The 20,052-nt window shown below is 46.3% G+C and overlaps 1 protein-coding gene across 4 annotated transcripts in view; it reads right to left on the reverse strand.

The window, feature by feature from the left end:
* Positions 1-19,610, reverse strand: part of SORCS3 (sortilin related VPS10 domain containing receptor 3) — a 561,511-nt gene extending 541,901 nt beyond the window's left edge. For 3 of the 4 annotated variants that reach the window (XM_073240462.1, XM_073240460.1, XM_073240461.1), the window contains exon 1: positions 18,321-19,610. In XM_073240462.1, coding sequence (XP_073096563.1) covers positions 18,321-18,947 — 627 coding nt within the window. In that variant the 5' untranslated portion in view covers positions 18,948-19,610. The remainder of the gene's footprint in view (positions 1-18,320) is intronic. The other variant, XM_073240459.1, reaches the window with a different exon arrangement.
* Between the last annotated feature and the right edge of the window lie 442 nt (positions 19,611-20,052).

Below are 20,052 nucleotides of genomic sequence, written 5' to 3' on the forward strand. Positions count from 1 at the left end.
GGAAAGAGAAGAAAGTAGAGCTTTCCCCAATTCTCTGGCTCCTTAACTGAAGAGAATCCACTAGTAGATGCATTTGACCAACAGAGAGATAGAATCCAGCCTTCAGCCAGAGAGCACTTTGCTCTCACCTCATGGGAGTTTTTCGTCGCTTGTCAAAAGGAAATGCGCATCTCTGGCCAAGAATGGTGCTGTCCTCCCTCTCCCTGATGCCAGCCCTGATGGTGGAAAAGTTAGACAAAATAGTATAGGCTACGAATTCAGGAGTCCCTACCCTTAAAATGCCTTTCCAAACCATCCCCAGTACAGGTGGATGATTTTCATTCACCATTAGGAAGTCAAATTTAAAATGCCTGGATCAAAAGAAGACATACAAATGGCCAACGGGTATGTGGAAAAATGTTCAATATCACTAATCATTAGGGAAATGCAAATTAAAACTGCACTGAGATTACTACCTCACACCTGCTAGAATGGCTATACTCAAAAAGACAAGAAATAACAAGTGCTGTTAAGAATGTGGAGAAAAGAAAACCCTTGCAACACTGTTGCTGGGAATATAAAATGGTAGAGCCATTAGGAAAAACAGTAGGGAGGTGCCTCAAAAACTTAAAAATAGAACTACCATAGGACCCAGCAATTCCACTCACAGGAATATACCCAAAGGAAATTAAGTCAGCATGTCAGAGATATCTATACTCTTATGTTTATTTCAGCATTATTCACAATATCTGAGAGATGGAACCAACTTAAGGGTCCATCAAAGGATGAAAAGATAAAGAAAGTGTAGGATATATACACAATAGATTATTATGTAGCCTTTAAAAGGAATGAAGTCTTGTCATTTGCAACAACATGAATGAACCTGGAGGGCATTATACTAAGTAAAATAAGGCAGGCATGAAAGGCAAATACTGTGTGATCTCACACATGTGGAATCTGCAAGAGTCAAACTCAGAAGAGTGAAGAATAGAATGGTGGTTGCCAGGGCTTGGGAGGTGGGAGAAAGAGGAGATGTTGGCCAAAGGGTACAAAGTTTCAGTCATTCAGGATGAATAAATTCTCCAGTTTTAGTGTATAGCATGGCGACTATGGTTAATAATACTGTACTCTATACTTGAAATTTGCTAATAAGATAAATCTTATATCTTCTCAACACCAAAAAACTGTAACTATGAAAGCGATGGGTATGTTAATTAGCTTGATCATGGCTGTACCATTTTATATTCCCAGCAACAGTGTTGCAAGGGTTTTCTTTTTTCCACATTCTTAACAGCACTTGTTATTTCTTGTCTTTTTGAGTATAGCCATTCTAGCACTGTATATATATATACATCAAAATATCAGACTGTAAGCCTTAAATATACACAATCTTATTTCTTGATTATACCTCAATAAAGCTGGGAGGGATTAAACAAGTAAAATTCAAAGGCCTTTGGAAAATGAATTGAAGAAGTGAAGGACTGATAGTAGAACATTTTCTGAGAGCAGGTGAGCTCAGAAAGTGGCACATGCTGGGCAGAGGGGAGGGTAAGAACCAAGAAGGGGAACTGGGTGCTCTTTCCTGTACCCCTTTCTTTTCGTATTTTGCTTTAGATGAACGCTGTCCCAGCCCCCAGGCCTCAAAGCTGACAGGCTCTGGGTATGTCCAGTTTCCTTTGTCCCTGTAAATTCCATCCTCTACCCACGTATTAACTCACAGGTGGCCTTGCTGCACTTGCTATAAAGTCACAAGAAACAAGGGGTCCTACCCAACCCACAAGGGTTCAGGATGGACTTGTTAGAAGCAAGATAGACTCTCAGTTTTAAAAAAAAATGGGATCTATTTTCAGAAAACCACTTTAGGTAACTTAAAACAAGAGAAGCGCCATAAAACAGGCAATTGTGTGTACAGAGATGCACGCGCTCCTCTCCAGAGTCACCCGATGTTCTCTGAAGGTGCGCATCTTCCCCTCTTGCCATGCCGACCAGCTTTAGGGAAATTAAAATGGGGCTGGATCCGCATCATCCGAGATTAAAGAGAAAGGGAGGCCATGGTAAACCTGGGCTCATCCCTCTGTCATTACAGGATTGTCTCCCACCTTACAGGCTCTCCTCTGCGGAAGCACATCTCACAAACCCCTCCTCCCCCAGCCCCGGGGAAGGGAAATGGTAGTGTTGGCAGGTACAGCTCCCCGTCCCCTTAAAACACACACCCTCGCAATGGGGAAAACGGCCCTGATGAGGCAGACCCACTGTGAGGTGGACCAAGCCAAGCTTTAGGACCTCTGATCACCTAATGATTACTTCTACTCATTTTTGAGTATCTCATACCACAGGGCAGGCACTTTGTCAAGCATTTCAAGTTCCCTAAACCCTCACAACAGCCATGTGAAAGAAGGATTATTATCCGAGTTTTATAAAGGAGAGCACTAGGTTTCAGAAAAGTGGCGTGCTCCAGGGCACAGAGCTAGTCTGCCGAGTAGCCAGGATTCAAAGTGAGGGCATCTGCCCCAAGCACTACTCTGCCACACCCTACGTCTGCTAAAACCATCTGATGTATTCATTACACACTCCCTGCCTGGAGAAAAAGCTTAGAGTGTATTGAGAACTTGAAGGAAAACCAAAGAACATCAGGTGTTGCAGAAATAGCCCTGGACCAGGAGCCCAGGAAATGGCCCCTGGTGTGGGCACTTCTGCCATCCCAATAGCTCTGGGCACTCCACAGCTCACTGGGTCTCACTTCCCATTATCTGGGAAAGGATATGTTTAGATCATCATGTGTTCCTTCCAGCTTTAAAATATTGTCTCTGCATTATTTATATTTTAAGAAGATCTTGGAGAGAACAATGTCTAACTCAAAAGAATAACTCTTGAAGTGGAAAGTTTCTGGCAAAGAAAAAGAAAAAGGAGCGGAGTATCTTTCCTACTGCCCCTCAAAAATACACCACAAGTATAAGCAACTTCTCTTATTATTAAACAGCAATGATATTCCTACAAAATGTCTAGAAATGTATATTTTTAACACCCTTTCAAATATATAATTTCATCTTGATCCTTGTAACTACTAAATAGATAAAGAAACTTGGGTCTCCGTTATTGACTGACTTGAGGCATTTCATGAAGCTGGGAAGTGGCGATACAAAGGTTGGTCTTCCCATTTCAGCGTAATCACAACCAAAAGGGACACTCCTATGTGCACCCTGTGCTTAGATCTAGAGTTCTACTACAGCATGAGCCCATTCACGCAACTTAACTATCACCAGCACTATTGTCACCACCCAGAATGACCTCATTTGAGCACATATTAGACACTGTTATAGTTACTGAAACAATTAATAAAGGATGCTAGCACTGCTTCAGCACACACGCCAAAACACCTGCCAACCCCATCCACAGGAAAGATCATCTCTGCTTAGTGGCGTGCACACATGACCCTCATGTGTGCACACACATGACCTCCACACACTCTTCTCTCATCTCAGCTCCTGAAAAAGCACACTGATGAGTGAGTTCTTTTTTCCCCAGACATGATTCTTTCAGCATCCCTCAGCCTGCTGCTGCAAAAAGGTTTGGCCAAAGCAGATGGTCAAGGAACTACAGGTTTTCTCTGCCACCTACCTACATCCAGTTACAGGGTGTGACAATGGCATTTCACAAAATATAATCAACTCTGCCCCTAACCCCCAAACTCCATTCCTTAAAAAATTCATAAGTGTACAAGAAAAAAAAAGAAAACACAAAACAAAACCAGAGGGGGAAAGGCAGTCTTGAAATGAATTTGACTGCAGAAGCTTATGTTCCTGCAGGCACAGTACATATTAATAATTCAACAAAATATTACAGTAATTACTATACTTTACAAAATCACAGTAGTGCACTTTAGCACAACTCCTACCAATCTCTCTGCTACTGCAATTAATAAATAAAACACAATTCCCTATATTAAATTTGTTGTTTAAAAGCTAAATATTTTATCAGCACTAATATATTTTAAATAATCAGTCAAGACCAAGAAAATCCCCGGCCCCACATTTCTCTTCCCTTCCAGTGACACCTCATGTTCACAGTAAGAGCAGAAATTGACTTCAATTCTAACAAGAATACACTATGTTAAGGCTTGAAGGCTCCCGTTGAGGGACCTCAGGACCTCTCAGCTCTAACACTGCTGGAATCTGATTAGGTGGCTAGAAAGAGAGTGAGAAGGAAAAAGAGTGGAAGATTAATTCTTTTGGACCAAGAGTCCAAAGCCATTAATTGTGAAAAGAGGTGAGTGGCAGGAAAGCACCAAATGGACACCCCTAAGTATAGCCCTGAGCACATCTAAGGCTAATAACCTTGAAATACATAGGTCAGCCTCTCAACACTGAAGTATGTTCCCAGAAATTTGCTACATCCTATCTATCAAGTTCTGTTGATCTCACCTGCTATATTAGTTCATTTTGCTACAGAAATGTTGGAGAACAAACCACTCAAATCTCTACCACCGTCAGCAGCAATCATTTATTCTTGTAAATATACAAGGCAGCTGAAGGCTGGCTGATAGCTGGGTGGTTCCTGGCTGGGCTGGGCTGATGTAGGCTGGGCTTGGTTGCGAGTGGCTATATCTGGCTTGTCTCTCATTCTCCTCCCAGCACCAGTGGGCTACCCTGGGCATATTTTCCTCATGGCCACTGCAGAGGCACAAGACAATGGACAGACACACAGTCCCTCTTGCTAACTAACCTTAGAACTGGCCACTCTTCCATTGGTCAAAGTAAGTCACAAGATCAAACCGAAAATTAGAAGGTGAAGAAGAATGAACGTCCCAACCACAGAGAAATCCACCTCCCCTGCCACCACACAAGCCATCATCTTTAGCTACAGCAATAATCTGGTCTCCTGGCATCCATTCTTTTCTCCCTCCAACACATGGTGTTCAGAGTGATTTTTTTATTGTAAATTTAATTATGACTCTCCTACTTTAAACCTTCCAGGGCTTTTAGGATAAAAGGGATCAAACCCTCCCTTTGCTCTTAGGATAAGGAATAACTCCTCCTGGAATCTTAAGGCCCTGCTTGGTCCTACCCATGCCTTCCCGTCTAGCTTCATCTCTCACCGGCTTCCAGTCCACAAACCCTGTACTCCAGCCACACTGTCCTTCCCTCTGCCCCTTTTAGTTGCTCCCTCACACCCCAGAACACTCTCTCCTCTCCTCCTCACCTAATTGGTTGGCCCTGTGCCTCTTTGAGATCTCAGCTCATCCACTTCTGCCTCTGTGACCTCTCCAAGTTAAATGTCCTTAGTGTAATCTTTGATAGTATCGTGAACCTCTCTTTCAGAGCACTGCTTACCATTATAGACTCAGAGCAATGCCCAGCACATAGCAAATATTCCACACATATTTGTTGATATGCTGATATTTTTAAAGGTTATTTTAAATTCTTTAAATAAAAAAGTAGCTAAAACTACTTTTTGGGGGGTTGAATTTTATATTAAAGGTATTCAGATAATAAGCGTCAAGGGCAAGTTGCTCTGAAGAGTATTTAATCCCCCACACAATATTGATGATTTTGTGTAAATCTGGTTGTCAGACATCAGGGCTCCTTAAAGGGTTGTGCATCACTAATTTGAAAGAAGCCATGGGTGTCCCATGCTAGATACTTCCTTTCCCTAACCTCATCAGTCCCTGAGTGGGACGGGGACACATATGATCAAAAAATAGCAGATGATGCAAAACCACCAAGCAATCTAAGTACTTCAAAGATCCAAGGAAAGATTTTTGACCAGAGATTTTTATGCACAGATGAACCATCAAGTCAATGTGAGTGCAAATAAATTTTAGACATGGCAAGAATGAAAAAAATTTTTAAGGTATCACTCAAGCACTGGGTGACCATATAATTTATCATCCAAGCCAGGATTATTTGAGAGTCGAAAGGGATCTATTAACATTTATATCAGGACACAGGAATAAGGCAGGATATTCCCCTCTGAAAAAGAATCCTTGAGGATATACCACAGAAAAATGAAAATCAACCCAAAAAAGAGGTGTGGCACTAACCCAGGGGTAGAATAAATAGAGATATCAACAGGGAAGAAGGCCTAAAAAAGAAGCACAAATTAGAATATCCATAATACAATTAAGAAGCTGGAATATCTTAGTACAAGGGTGAAGAAACATGTTTCTTCTGTGTATGAGGCAAGGGAAACAATCAGAAACTCAAGGAAAAACAAAAAGCTGTATGAGAAAGTTATACCACAAACCAATATGGCAGAATTTTGATCAATTGCCAGAGTATAAAATAATCTATTTGACCTCAAATATTAGAACACTTTTCATCAAGTGACACAGGCTTAGTCATGAGGATTACACTTATTTCCAACTATGCTACTGGGTTTTGTTGCAGATAACAAAAACAGTCAAAATATTTCAAGCACTGTATTTGTCTTTATTCATTGTGGTCTTGACTACATTCAATGTATTTCCTAAGTATGCTCAAATGACACACATTTTTTGTTATCTCACATTGTTTTCTGCAATATCTGTCTAATAAATGTTTCCCACACACAAAGCTATAAGCTTTTGGGGTGTCCAGCCTGCATCATATGCTTTTTTGTACATCCTGCATCACTAGGTATATAGTATGTGCTCCCCGAAGGCTTTGTATTATCTGAAAGGAATAAGGCAGAATAATCAATATAGTTCAAGTCCTGGAACAAATGTTTTTTTTTTTAAACATCCAAATTACATGCCCATCTGAGATTTTTACTGTATCAGATGTGACTTGAAATGAATTATACATCATGCCAGGAATAAGCATTTCAGGGTTTTTAACACCATGGTGTGTACACTAATGGAAGTGTTTCACTCATGCCGGGAGAACATAAAGGAAGGTGGCTGGTTGCTGGCCGTGGTCTCAAATCTGTTGCAGAATGACTCCAGCTACATAAGGAATAAAGGAGAGGTAAGCTGAATGAATACCTTGAGTCATAGCACCCCTGTTCATATCACCATGTTCATACCACTTTGAAAAAGATTCTTTTCAAAATGCTTCCAGGTACAGTACCTCATTATTTAATGGTGACATAAAGGGAGCAAATAGGATTTCCCCCATTTCATACATAAAGAAATGACCTAATGTCACATCTAGCTTGTGGGATAGGCCTGCAACAATTTTTGCAATTCTCTCACTTTATAGATAAAGAAACTGAATCCCAGCAAATTCAAATAATTAGCATCACACTAAGCAAAGAAAATGAATGGAAGGAAGAAGGAAGGAAGGAAGCGGGGAAGGAAACCCATCTGCTTGGGATTAGACTAAATTTATTCATGCTTGCAAAAAGCATGTTCCAATTTTTTAATCAGTGTTACTGCACCCATTAAAAAAGCAAGAAAACTCTTATTCATAGACATATAAGCTACTATACCTGGCAGGATCTTTATTACCTCACACCTAAGAAATGGTGACAGCGACGACAGTTGGTATAAATCAGGAGCCCCCATCTACAGTCCCAACGCCCAGGCCAATATTCTTTCCAATCCATCATGATGCCTCTCTCTTATGATAGCTTAGAAATGAAGATACGGAGCTCAGCTGCTTCATGGAAAAATCTACTAACAAAGTCTAAGAGAAAAAAAGGAATTGTACCCTACTCCGAAGCAGGAGATCATCTGCCAGCAGGCAAAGGTCCAAATTTTAGGGAGCCTCTGTGTGTTGTGAAGACCAAACATATGGCCTGAGTGAGGTAGGGCTCCTTAGAGCCCTGAGAAAAGACAGTGAAAACTAATTTGGAGGTGTGTGTCTCCCCCTCAAAGCCCCAACACCATGTTCCTGCCACTCAATATTACCCCAGACTGGGCTTTCTTCTAGAAGGTCCCAAGTCAAAAGGAGGACACTCTCTGAACTGCAGTCAGTGACTTCATCTCTCCATACCCAATACCCAAAGCAGAATTTTGAAAGAGTATGAGGGAAATTCCTGGTTTGGTATGAAGATTAATTTTATATCAACTTCACTAGGCCATGAGATGCCCAAATATTTGGTCAACCATCATCCTGGGTGTGTCTGTGAGGCTGTTTCCAGATTAGATTAATATTTGAATCAATAGACCAAATAAAGCAGACCGTCTCCCAAAATGAGAGGGTTTCATCCAATCCCCTGAAGGCCAGAACGGAAAAGGGCTTGGCAAGAAATAACACTGTCTCCCTGTATGACTGTCGCCAAGCTGGGACACTGGTCTTCTCCTGCCTTTGGACTCAGATTCTGAGTGGGGCTAACGCCTCAGTGCTCCTGCACCTCCAGCTTGCCGATGTGTGTTGTGGACTTCTCAGCCTCCACAACCTCCACGACATCATCAGCCAATTCCTTCTTATAAATCTCTTCACACCTACATATATACATATACACAGACACACACATACGTGTGTGTGTGTGTGCATGCGCATGCACACATGCACGGGTATATCTTACTGGTTCTGTTTCTTGGTAGAGCCTATACGAATGCACTCAGATATTAACTAAGGTATCTTGGTTTGTGTTCGTAACTGAAACAAAGACTTGAATTCAAGTTGTTTACTGGGGAGGTGATCCCAAGAAATACTGATAGTGGAGTGGGGGAATAAAGGGATGGGAAGGCAGCCAACAAAGCAAACAAGTTGCCATGGTAGGCAATTAGGGCTTAATCCCACTGAAGACACTGGGAAATAAGATGTATAAAAAACAAGCCTCAGATTTACCCCACCCCAAAGGACAAGGGAGCTGGGTTATGTATCCACTGACCTCCACTAGTCAGTGATATATGGCTGTTCCCTACTCCTTGATGGAAATTAATTCCCTGACACACTCCGCCAATACCTTGTGTGATCAAAGCCAGCTTCAGTGGGCAAACAGTCTCTGGTGCTGGTGGTTACAAGTCTGACCAGCATGCAGAGAAATGGCAAATGCCAAGGAGATATGGGCAGGGTACCAACAGATCTGCTACAAATGGATACACTCAACCTACATCATTTCCTGCCTACATAGATAATGAGAATGATTTTAACCATATTAACAGCCTACTCTACTAGATCTTTTATGTGCATTATGTCCAAGATTCACAATAACCTTACAAGTTCAACCCTAAAATTACCCCAATTTTACAGCCAGGAAAACTAAGGCTCAGAAATTTGTTCAAGTCACTATTACTTCGGGACCTTGTCATAACAGAAAAGACATCTCAGAGTTTTGAGAAATCATCCAGTCAAAACCTTGCTTTCAAGCATGAATAACTCTGAGAGCAACACTGATATGAAAATATCATTTTAGATACCTTCCGTTACCTTCCATCACCCTAGAACCCTAGAAAACACATTTCTCTGAATCTCCAGTTTCATGGTCTCAACTCTTATTGTAACATGTTCTCCCACTACATGTAATCACATTCAGAGATGGCAGCTTGAGATACTTTTCTAGCCCTGCAAAAAGGTTCAACTCAGTAATTGTTCTCAATCTCTCACTGAGAACAGATTTTAAAAAGAAAAAGTTAATTTCTTATGCAGCAGTGCAATATTTAACCTCATTCTAACCATCTGGAAGAGATATTGACTACCTCACCATAGATGCCAGAAAGACTTTGAGCGCACTTAGTCAAGCATGTGGAATCTGAGAACTGCTGAGTGATAACTGGGATGTCCCAGGAGTGCAGACCCTGTGCCTGGAGGCAGCAAAAGGAGGCCAGACCTTCCCATCCCCAAGACGCTCAGCATTTACCCAGGAAGTTTTAAGTATCTAAGTGAGTTATTTACTCCATTCAACTCAATAAGTGCTACTGACTGACCACCATGCACAAAAATGTCAAGGGGCACAAAGAAAAAATGCACAAAGTGACAGGAGAATCAATCTTGAGCATCATTTCTAGCTGAACATATTTCTAGAGTCTTAGTTGAGTCATTAGTTGACTGGACTGCAAAATATACTTATTTGTACAAAACCTCCAATTCCTTTTTTCTGTGGAAAGAGGCTTGAATGATCAAACAACATCCCCCCTCCCCACCGCCACCCATGCCCCCGCCAGAATGAACTACCCCACTGTCAATCAGTTATTCATCTATGGGTCACCAAACAACCACTCACACAATGTACTTACAGGCTATTGCATCTCTTCTCCTCTCCTTTGGAACAATTCCTCATGTGCTTTTTTCTTTTATTTTAATTATTTCATTCCATTTAACTTCTTTTCCAGAGCAACGCTCCCTCTAGTGTCTGTGTAGGAATCTCAGATTCCAGTCTTGGTGCATAGGGTGCAGGCAAAAAAGGAATTCAAGCCTGTAACCCAATGGGTATAGATCACTACATAACAATTAGTGTTTAGGCCAGTGTGATATTTCTGGGAAACAGGCTGCAGATACTGTTCAAAGAGTTCTAGTCATGGATATACCCATTTCACATCAGGCACAAAAGGGAGTTAGGAGATCAAGAAAGGTAACACTGGAACATCAGGATCCATCCATAACTTCAAGGTAGATGAGTCTTTGGCACTATAGGATCTGCTTTCCAACCAGCCCCAGAGCCCCGTGTTCTCCGATTCTCCAGAAGCTCCACCTTTCACTCACTTCCTTCAAGAAGGCTTCTGAGCGATTAGCTGTGAATTCTAGTTATGGATGCCAGGCCAAGAAAAACTACTCTTCATCTTCATACCTTCCTTAACCCTTCACTCAATGAAGCCCTGAAAAAATGTTCAACTTGTTAGCTGTCAACTGGGATAATCTTTAACCTGACTCTAACCATTTCTATTACCAAGTCTGACTACAAGTTTCAAGCATCCAGATGCCTGTCATTCACTTCCCTATCTCTCTCACTGTCTATCTTAGCACGTCACAGAAGTTAGATGTCACACGATTCCTCTGGCCGAGGACAGAGAGGATAGGAGGCGGCTGAGAGGCAGCAGAAATGAGTGTCTCCCTGAGAAATGGGTCAGGCTTTGCCATCAGTTCAACGGAAAACTGTGGGCAAGTACCTCCTTCTTCTGCTTCAGTGCTTGCATCTGACAATGAAGGGAAAGCCCCCTTCATTATAAGAATAATGACTAAAGCAGCTAAAATATCTGGAGGACTTACCAAAGGTTGAGCATTTTAAGCACTTTGCTATGTACAATATCTTACTTAATCCTTACAACAGCCCAGTGGGAGAGGTACTATTATTATCACCCCCTTTTTATAGATGAAAAAACAGGCAAAAAAAGGGTAAATAAACTGACTCCATGCCACATAGCTATTATAAGTCAGAGGCAGGATTTGAACCCAGATACTTGGCTCCAGAACCCATGCTCCTATTTACTATCTGTTTGTTCCTGATAAATTCTGAAGAGGACTGCACTCATGGGGAAAACCCTCCATAAGTATGAATTCACACAAGTCAGACCATCATACCTGGACTAAATCCCACAATCCACAACCTAGTAGGATCCTTGATTACTCTATGTAGCTCTATTTCCACTTTTTCCCCTAAACTAGGTTCTCTTCCCGTGAGTGACAAGTAACAGGCCTCTACTTGGCAATGGGCACAGTTTTATTGATCAACAGTCCTGAATGGCTGTCCCCACTATGCTTTAGGACCCTCTCATCTCCACCCAATAGGGATGGTCTCCTCTGTTCCCCGGCCAAGAGTTAACAGCAGAAAACTATTTGGGCAATCCTGAAGTTTTTAGACTCCATTACTTTTGCCAAATTTACTACAGCACATTTATTAGTGTACTATAGAAGAAAGCATTTCCATAAATAATTAAATCCCAACTACATTGATCAAAATAAATGAGCAAAATGTTCCTGGTGATACAATCAGGCTTGATTCACTCGCTAACTCGAGTAATTAGGTGACTCATTATCACAAGAGGCCCCCATCAACAACAGTTAGGGAGATACAGGTTGTCCCATGCTAAAGAACTGCCCACAGCCACCTCAGTGGGTGGGTGGGTGACTGCAGGACACAGTCAGGGAACAGGAGGGAGGAATCTATTCCTAAGCCTCTCTGGTCAGCCTCATATATACTCATCCTAGGCCTCCATCTATTCCACCTATAAAATGGGCAGCACCCTACCTCACCTAAGTGAAAATGTACAAATCAATCCTCTTGGAAGAAAAAAGGTCTATAAACCCAAAGAGGAAGGAGGGAAACCAGGAGTAAGAAGGGGCTGACCATCCAAAGAAGAAGACTAGCAGGGATTCCGAGATACAGGGTGCCATGCTTCTGTCTGGCTCATACCTTTCATCTCTATGCTGAGTGATTTGATGAAGACAATTCCAAGGGGCGATCCCAGCTTGACGTTCTGTGAGCCTAAGGTATCTGTAGTGCCCTCCACAGTGATCCTCCCCATGGCCCAAAATGAGCACTAAGCACCCTCTGGCATCCGTCTTGTTGTCAGGTGATATTTAACTTTTCAGAACAGTTTCATATTCAAAGCATACTAGAAGGACCTCGAGGCAAACTCTGTCTCGTCCTTGTTTGTCTCTCTTCCTCCGTCACAGCCCTGCCAACACCAGTGCCCAGGTCCCAGAACATGGCCACAGTCAGAGGAAATTCAGCAAATGGTTGATTATCTTATGTTAGTCCATCCGATCTCTGAAGTACATGAGAAAGAAGCCAGGATTGTTGACTAGTTTTCCTACCCTCTTACTAAGTGGGGTAGAGATGCCTTTAAATCTTCTGTTAAGATTCACACAGGAAATAATAAGCCAGATGTATAAACTCAGTGCTATTAAGAGACACTGTTAGCCTGTCCTTCCCATGCAGCTAAGGCACGGCCCCATTCCCAGGGCCAGCTCAGTAAGTATGCACTAAACTGTGCACTAAGCACTGGGCCACATTGCCACAGGGAACACATGGGTAGAGCAGAACTCACACGGTGGGGGGTGGGAGGAGGTTCTTTAGTAATCATTTCATCCCCTATCCCTCATCTTCAAAAAACACTTAAAAAAATACAAAATAAAAATAACCAAGTACTAAACTAAATATGTTCAAATGTGTGGTGCAGTCTGTAAGTTCCATAAACAATTAAGAAAAAGAGAAATTAATTGCTTCTAAGGAAGAGTCTGTAAAGATACTGGAATTTTGAACAGAGTTGTGAATAGTGAGTGCATCTCAGTAGGGGAAGAGCATCCTAAAGTGGAGACCTCAAGAGCCCACGCCTGGAGTCAGGAAGGGGCTTGGGACAATGAAGGCACTACCTTGGCTGGTGCAAAGGAGTCAATCAGGGAACAGTCAAATACAGAGTTGGAGAAGTAAACCTAGACCATTGCAGTGAAGGGCCTAAAGGCCAGGCTAAATAAAGGATTCGAATCCAAGAGGCTACAGGTGCTCAGCCAGAAGGTAGACATACTGAATGAAAATATTCCTTATTATATGGTAGCTGTCAAGTTACGAACAACCTGTGAAAGAAACCATCAATATTCCAAGGGACAAGAACTTAGAATTTCTTCATAGCCTCTACTCAGTGATACTTGGGACTGTCACTCTTACCCACTTGGTCAAATATGGTTGAGTACCTACCACATGGGAGGCGGAGTTCTCTCATCTCTGCTCACTGCCAGCAAAATCAGAGCATCATCCAGATTCTTCTCTCAGTCACCACACCAGAGGTATAAACATGAGTAGCCAAGTCCTTCCCTCCCACAAAGCCAGTTCTACTTACCCAAAGGGGCCCACCAGGCATTTCCAGTCTCTTTTCCACCTCCAACTCAACAAGACTTCTTTTCTCCAAGACTTGCTAAAAAATCATTCTTTGACATTTCTCCCCATAAGGGAAGTGTCTCGAGCCAGCCAAGAAGCCAAAAGAAGCATAAAATCAGCAGGTAAGTCAAGCCACCAGGCCTCAAGTGTACCTAGCTTTGGATAAACCCCTGGCTTTGTTCCTATCTCAGCCTGTCCAGCTTTGTCACACCTCTCTGCTCCTTACAGCATGATTCGGGGCCCACAGATCACCCAGTTCCAAAACTCCCCCAATTAGAATTATAGATTTAAACAGCGAGAGGAAAAAGCCATTCTCCCTTCTGCCCCTGAGCGTACCAGCACTGAAGCCACAGCCCACACCCTTTCCCTTAAATCCAACACAGTTAGAGAGGCTACCTCCCACCATCCCTTCTTTGCCAACTACAAAGCAGGTTCCAGCCATTGCATTTCTGCAGTCATTAAATCAGGCCTCCCAATTAAGGAGTTTGCAACTTCTGCTCACCTTAGAAATCACTTCAGGATCTGAGATGCAAATCACACCATGTAATTCGACCATCAGGGGAAACTCAGAACAGACAAATAGTTTGTGTCAGGCCCCCTCTTCTTCCCACTCCCCACAACCCAGGGGACAATGACCAGGAGCAATTAGTGCTGTTGTGTCTCACAGCACTTCCCAGCTACATCTCAACTGATAATGGCTCCCCTTGCAGTATTAATTAAAAACATACTCTTTTTGGAAAAACCCGGAAGAACAGTTTCTGTGGCAGGCTTCTTTATTAAGCCTCCGAGAAGGCAAAATACATTAAGATATTGTGACACAGGAACTGTGAGCAGGGACGTTGAAGGCTAGACAATCCAGCCAAAAGCTATTTGAAAAATCTGTTTGGGAGCCACAATTAGATGCTCCAGTGAGTGAAGTACAATTAATCTGATCAAATCTGTCACTATTTTGCGCATTAGGAGTAAATATTTCAGAACACAGTCCAGCTGAATTAGTTAAGGAAATGAAATCCTGCCTGGGAGAATCTGTGTATTCCACCTCCTAGTGTGCTCAGGGAAGGGTGATGAGGAAGGGACCTGGAATGACCAGCATCTCCCCATTTCTCCTTACCAAGGTGCAGCATTGGGCACCTTGGTTAATGAAAAACTCTCTGGCAAGTCATTCCAAGCAGACACACTGCAAGGTAGGCAGCCTGCAAATCGCTGTCACTGCCAGTGAGCTGCTGGAAAAGTCTGGGGAATCCTCAAAGGGAGAATTCACAAGGTGGGAGATCCCCATCAAGGGTCACTCAAAGGAGGAGGGGCCTGGAGAAGTAGACTGTTGCCGTCACAACTTTCTACTCTCCACAGCCATTTGCCAACTCACTGAGCAAGCTAGGAGGCATCTTCTTTCATTTGAAGGAGGAGGGCAGAATGATGTGTTTTCCTGTTTCCCTGTAAGCCATGGGGACTGGGCTCCCTCTGGGTGTTTGTGAAACACTCTCTAGCCCATAAATCACCAGGACCCCAGCTGGAGACAACAGAGAGAAAGAATGGCAACTTGCTCCTCCAGAATAAAGGATCCAAGCCCAAGTCCACTCACTTCTCACCTGGAATACGTGGTAGGTAATAATCAGAGAGGGAACCCATACTCCCTTCCCTCCTGATGACTTCTGGGCACTTCCTCCTTTGCCCCCACCCTCACCCCCACCCCCAAGCCATCCAACCCAGTCTTGGAACCAAAATGAATACCTGGTCCAAACCTTGGACAAGGATCTCCTTCTGCCTCCTCCCCCTCCCCTGGACACACACTGGGCACTTGGTTTGGGGTGAAATCTTATCTTGCATATTCAGCTTCACATGCCTGGCTGAAAACTATCAGAGTGGAGTCCAAACTTTCAGTTATATGGGGTGACTGAAAATTCCCCAAAAGGGAATTATTGTCAAGGAATGAAATCCACAAAAGGCACTTGCAAAGACAGCAGAAACCAGCAACGTGTTAACAGTTAAACCCGTGGCCTTCCCAGAGAGAGACACATTTAAGACTAATGAAGTCAGATAAGATGGAATTCTCTTTTCATGTCAAAAAAGCCTAGTGCTAGGACACATGTTCTCTGCACTGGGGACATCTCCCTCCACTTTGAAACTAACCATGAATGCACCTTCCAGAAGGTTCATCATCCCGAACACTCTTCACTCTGGCTTTTATTTTTAGCACCTTCTTTTGCTGCCTTCAGGAAAGGGAAGGGGGGAAAGAAACCAACTGTAATGTTGCAGAATCTGGCTTCCCAGTTCCTCTCCCAGGGGATGTTTCCTTAAAGTCTCTCAAACACAGGGCCATGTTAACATGTTTCCCCATCTTCCCTCAATGAAGCCTTTCTCACAGAATTGCCCACAAATCAGGGGCAGAAGAGGCAGGTCCAGCCCAAGAGCTAAAGAAGCAGTCCCCCTCTGGATGGGAGAAGAGGACGGGATGGGGTCCCTGCACCCACCTGTACTGCCTAGTCCTTCACTTGGACTGTAAGACTAAGACTGTCCAAGAACACAGCCAATGAGCACCCAGGGAGAAGGGGAGTACTGTTTGTGGATTGCCCAAATTCATGGTGATCACTGAGTATTTCTAGCAGTCTAAGGTCTCACTAGCCAGGCTTGTTTGCCCCCCTTTCAACTAAAGAGCCATTTCCCCAGGGGCCATAGGGCTAGACTTGCCCCCCTCACTTCCTTTGTTGAACATTGCATGGAAGGTGGGCAGAGAAGGCCACACACATGTAACTATGGTCTACAGAAAGCATCCTCTCTAGAAAGTCTCATTTTCAGGGGCTGTGCCAACACACAAAAATGATCCTTAAAATATAAGCGGGGACGTAAGAAAACTCTTTAGGCAGTGTGAATTTATATTGTCCAAACATATCAGTAATAAAAGTCATAGATATATAAACACATCACTTCCTCTTAAGAATACATTTATTTCCACACATTCTGTCCATCCTCCTCACCTAGTTAGAATATGACGGATGGCACACACATATACACACACACAATTTCTCATTAACAAACTAAAATGAAGTTAGGATTCACAGCCCCTGCTGTCAGAGAATTCTCCCCACTCCCCCATCCTCTGAGCACCTGGAAGTCTTCAGTCACCCATCCCTGCAAAGGCTTGGATGGGTTGCTCCCCGCCCCCCACCCCGCCACAATGCACAGAGCTGCCCACTCCGAAGCTATGGGGGTCTTCATCGAACGCAGATTAAGGCTGACCCTGTGCTGCTGGAAGCTGGACTGCACAAGTCCCTCCCACCAGCATCCATCACCCACGCTGGGCCGCCTGTGCTGTGCGGTGTGTCGTTAAGAACCAGGAAATCTGTACTCAGTATAGCTGACGTGCTGTGCTCTGAGGACATCAAGCTTTCCTGGTATTAACTACTCACCCTGGTGATACTCCCAGGCCCCTTTAAAATAAGGGCAAAATTTCCCAAGGAAATAATTAATGCCAATCATGAACAGAAATACAAAGGAGGAAGGGAGTTGGTGCTTTCTCATCAAATGAGTTCCCCAAAGCTGCCTGTACAGATATAACCATCATCCTCCAGTCGGCCTGACGCCGGGGTCTGATCTGATCTGAGAGCCAGAGAAGAGGAAAGGATTTTTACGAGACTGGCTGAAAGTGGGGGCGGTGGAAGGGAGGGGAGTGGAGTAGATCGTGAGTGGCCGCCCCCTTCCGCCCCAGTCCAAGGCTTGGCTGCACAGCTTGAGTGCTGGCGGGAAGGGGGTGGGGGGACCCCCTCCATGCACGCTCTTCGGGCTGCTGCAGCTGCCGGGCAGGCCACGCTCAGAGCCCGGCTGCCAGGGCAGGAGCCGCGGTAGAGGACTCGCGGGCGCCACCTCTCGGTGCAGCCGCTTCCAGGGCAACCTGGCAGCGGAAAGGAGTGAAGCGCAGAAAGCACAGGGACCCAACTCCACTCCGGAAGCCGCGGGGCCTTCTGTGTGCAGGACGTGGCGGCGGAGACGAGTTTTTTGCTCAGTGACTTATGTGTGCTGGTGCAAGCGCGTGGGCGAGGGGTGCGGGATGGGGGTTGAATTTCATTTCAAGCTTTAAACTTTTTTACTGCCTCTCCTATAGCTTTCCAGCGCAGCTGCGTGGGTTTGGAGGGGGTAATCAGTGTTACCTGAAGACCCAGCACCCGCCGTGGCTGGGAGACTGTGCACCTAGAGCAGAGAGCAGCGGGTACGGGAGTCGGAGTGGCCTCCATCTCCCGGGTTCCCTTTCGCGAGAGTAAAGGCGAGAAATGGGGAGCCCCGGCAGTGGCAGAATTCGACAGTCTGTCCAGCGGCTCCTTCCCCAAAGCATTCCTGCCCTCACCCACGAATTCAAGCATGCAACTGGAAAACGGACTCTCCAAGAAACTGACCACAGATCCGTCCTCCCCTGCTCATCTTTAAGGCACCTTTCCCCTCTCCCCTCCAGGCGGCCAGTAAACAAACGCACACACCATCTTAAAACAAACTCCACTAACCTGTTGGGGACGTGGGGGAAGCGAAATGAACCTGTTCTCTCTAAAACTCAAGGAACCCCCCTCTCCATGCCTCTGCCTCGACCCTTGAGCAACTATGCGTCCCTCGTTCCCGCCCCCCATTCTCCTTGCTGCCAGGAGACCGAGATCCGCCACCGAGTGGGTACTCACGCTGCTGTTGTGTCCCGACCAGTGCACCATGGCTTGGTTGTGGGCCGAGTCCCCGGTCAGCGCGAACGAGGTGCTGGGCAGCAGGAGCTCTTCGGCCGCCGCCCCCCCGGCCCGCGGCGCCTTCACCTCCTCCCGGAGACCTTTGGCCACATGGCGGTTTCCTCTGGAACCATCGGCCAAGGCAGTGGCCCAGCTGTTCCCGCGTTCCAGGGCACTCGGGGGCTGCGCCCGGCGACTCCTCCTCGCGCCGCCTGACTTGCCAGGAGCAAGGATGTCCTGTTCCCACCGCGCGCCTGCGGGCGATGGCCCCGCGGCTTCTCCTTGCTTCTTTCCTCCTCTACCGCCGCCTGGCTGGGGTAGAGGCTCGGGTCCGGACCGGTGCCCCAGCGCGGCGTCCCTCCGCGCCGTCCCCGGCTCCTCTGGCCACTGGCTTGCCAACGACCGCGGCGTAAGAGGAGGCAGAGCCGGCGGACGCGAAGCCGGGGCCGCGGGGCGCCCAGGACCACCCGTCGCGCCCCAAGTGATCTCGGCGCCAGCCAGAACCCACGTCGACAGAAGCAGGAGCCCCGTCCGGGCGAGGGGCGCCCCGGGCCAGCCTGCAGGGCGCTCGGTGCGCGCCGCCTCCATCCCGCTGCGGCTGCCGAGGCTCGGGCTGCCGAGTGTGTGGCGCCCGCCGAGGTGCGGGTCCGGCGCGGGGGGTGTGCGCGCGCCGACGAGCAGGCGAGCGAGTGTGTGCTGGGGGAGCGGGGAGGGGGTGGCCGGGAAGGAGGGGGCTCCGGCTGGCGCGCCTCGCGGGTCCTCTCCGCTCTTCCCTCCTCGCTCTCGATCGCTCGCTCTTTCGTCCAGAGGGTGATTCCAAAACCCAAGAAAAATTAATAAATGTCCCTTCAATGTTTTTTATTCTTAAAATATGATACTCCAAAGTCTTTCCCACCGAGCTCCTCCAGAAATTTTGTAAAATGTAGTAATCAAAGGTAATGAGAAAATCCTCTTTTAATATGAAAATGAAGCTGGATCCACGAGGAGGGGCTGGCGGCGGACCCCAATCCAGAGACTCTCCGAAATCCAGCCTCCTCCAACCTGCTCCCGCCTAAGAGTTGGGAGCCGCTTCTCGCCGCGTTTGGGGTGGTCACTCTCCCGGCCTGCTGCGGGAGGCGGGAGGCGGCGCGCGGAGAGGGTGGGAGGGCTCACGCGCAAGGAGGAAGAGGAGGAAAGTGTTTTCAGCGCCAACTGTTCGGGCTCGGGAGCCAAGGGGGAGACCAGAGCTTCGCGCGGGGAAGCAGCGCGCAGAAGCCCGGCGCGGGATGGACCGGGGACTCCTCTCCCCGCTCCTCCCGCCGCCCCCGTCTCCAGCGGCTCGCGCCCCCGCCCGCTGCGGGGGCGCGGGGAGTGCGTGCGTGCGCGTGCGTGCGCGCAGGCCGGCGTGAGTGACTGAGGCGAGGGGTGAGCCCGCGGCCCGCGGGGACCGTCGCGCGGTGCGGGTACCTGGATGAGCTGTGGGGTGTCAGGGTGTTCGGGGGTCCGCGGCCCCTTGCGTGCCCGTTTACACGCGCATGTGTGCGTGTTAGTGTGAGCGATGGGGTGTGGGGTGGGGAGGAGTGCGCTCGGGCCGTGGGCGCGCGCGGATCACGCAGGCTGTGTTTGCATTTCCACGAGCCTGCGAGTCGTCAAAAAGGCGATACTAAGATCAAGGCAAGCCGCTCCGGACGTCCCCCTCCTGGTGCCCCCCGCA

The sequence above is a fragment of the Manis javanica genome, chromosome 7 (assembly GCF_040802235.1).
Source record: "Manis javanica isolate MJ-LG chromosome 7, MJ_LKY, whole genome shotgun sequence".
Classification (NCBI taxonomy): domain Eukaryota; kingdom Metazoa; phylum Chordata; class Mammalia; order Pholidota; family Manidae; genus Manis; species Manis javanica.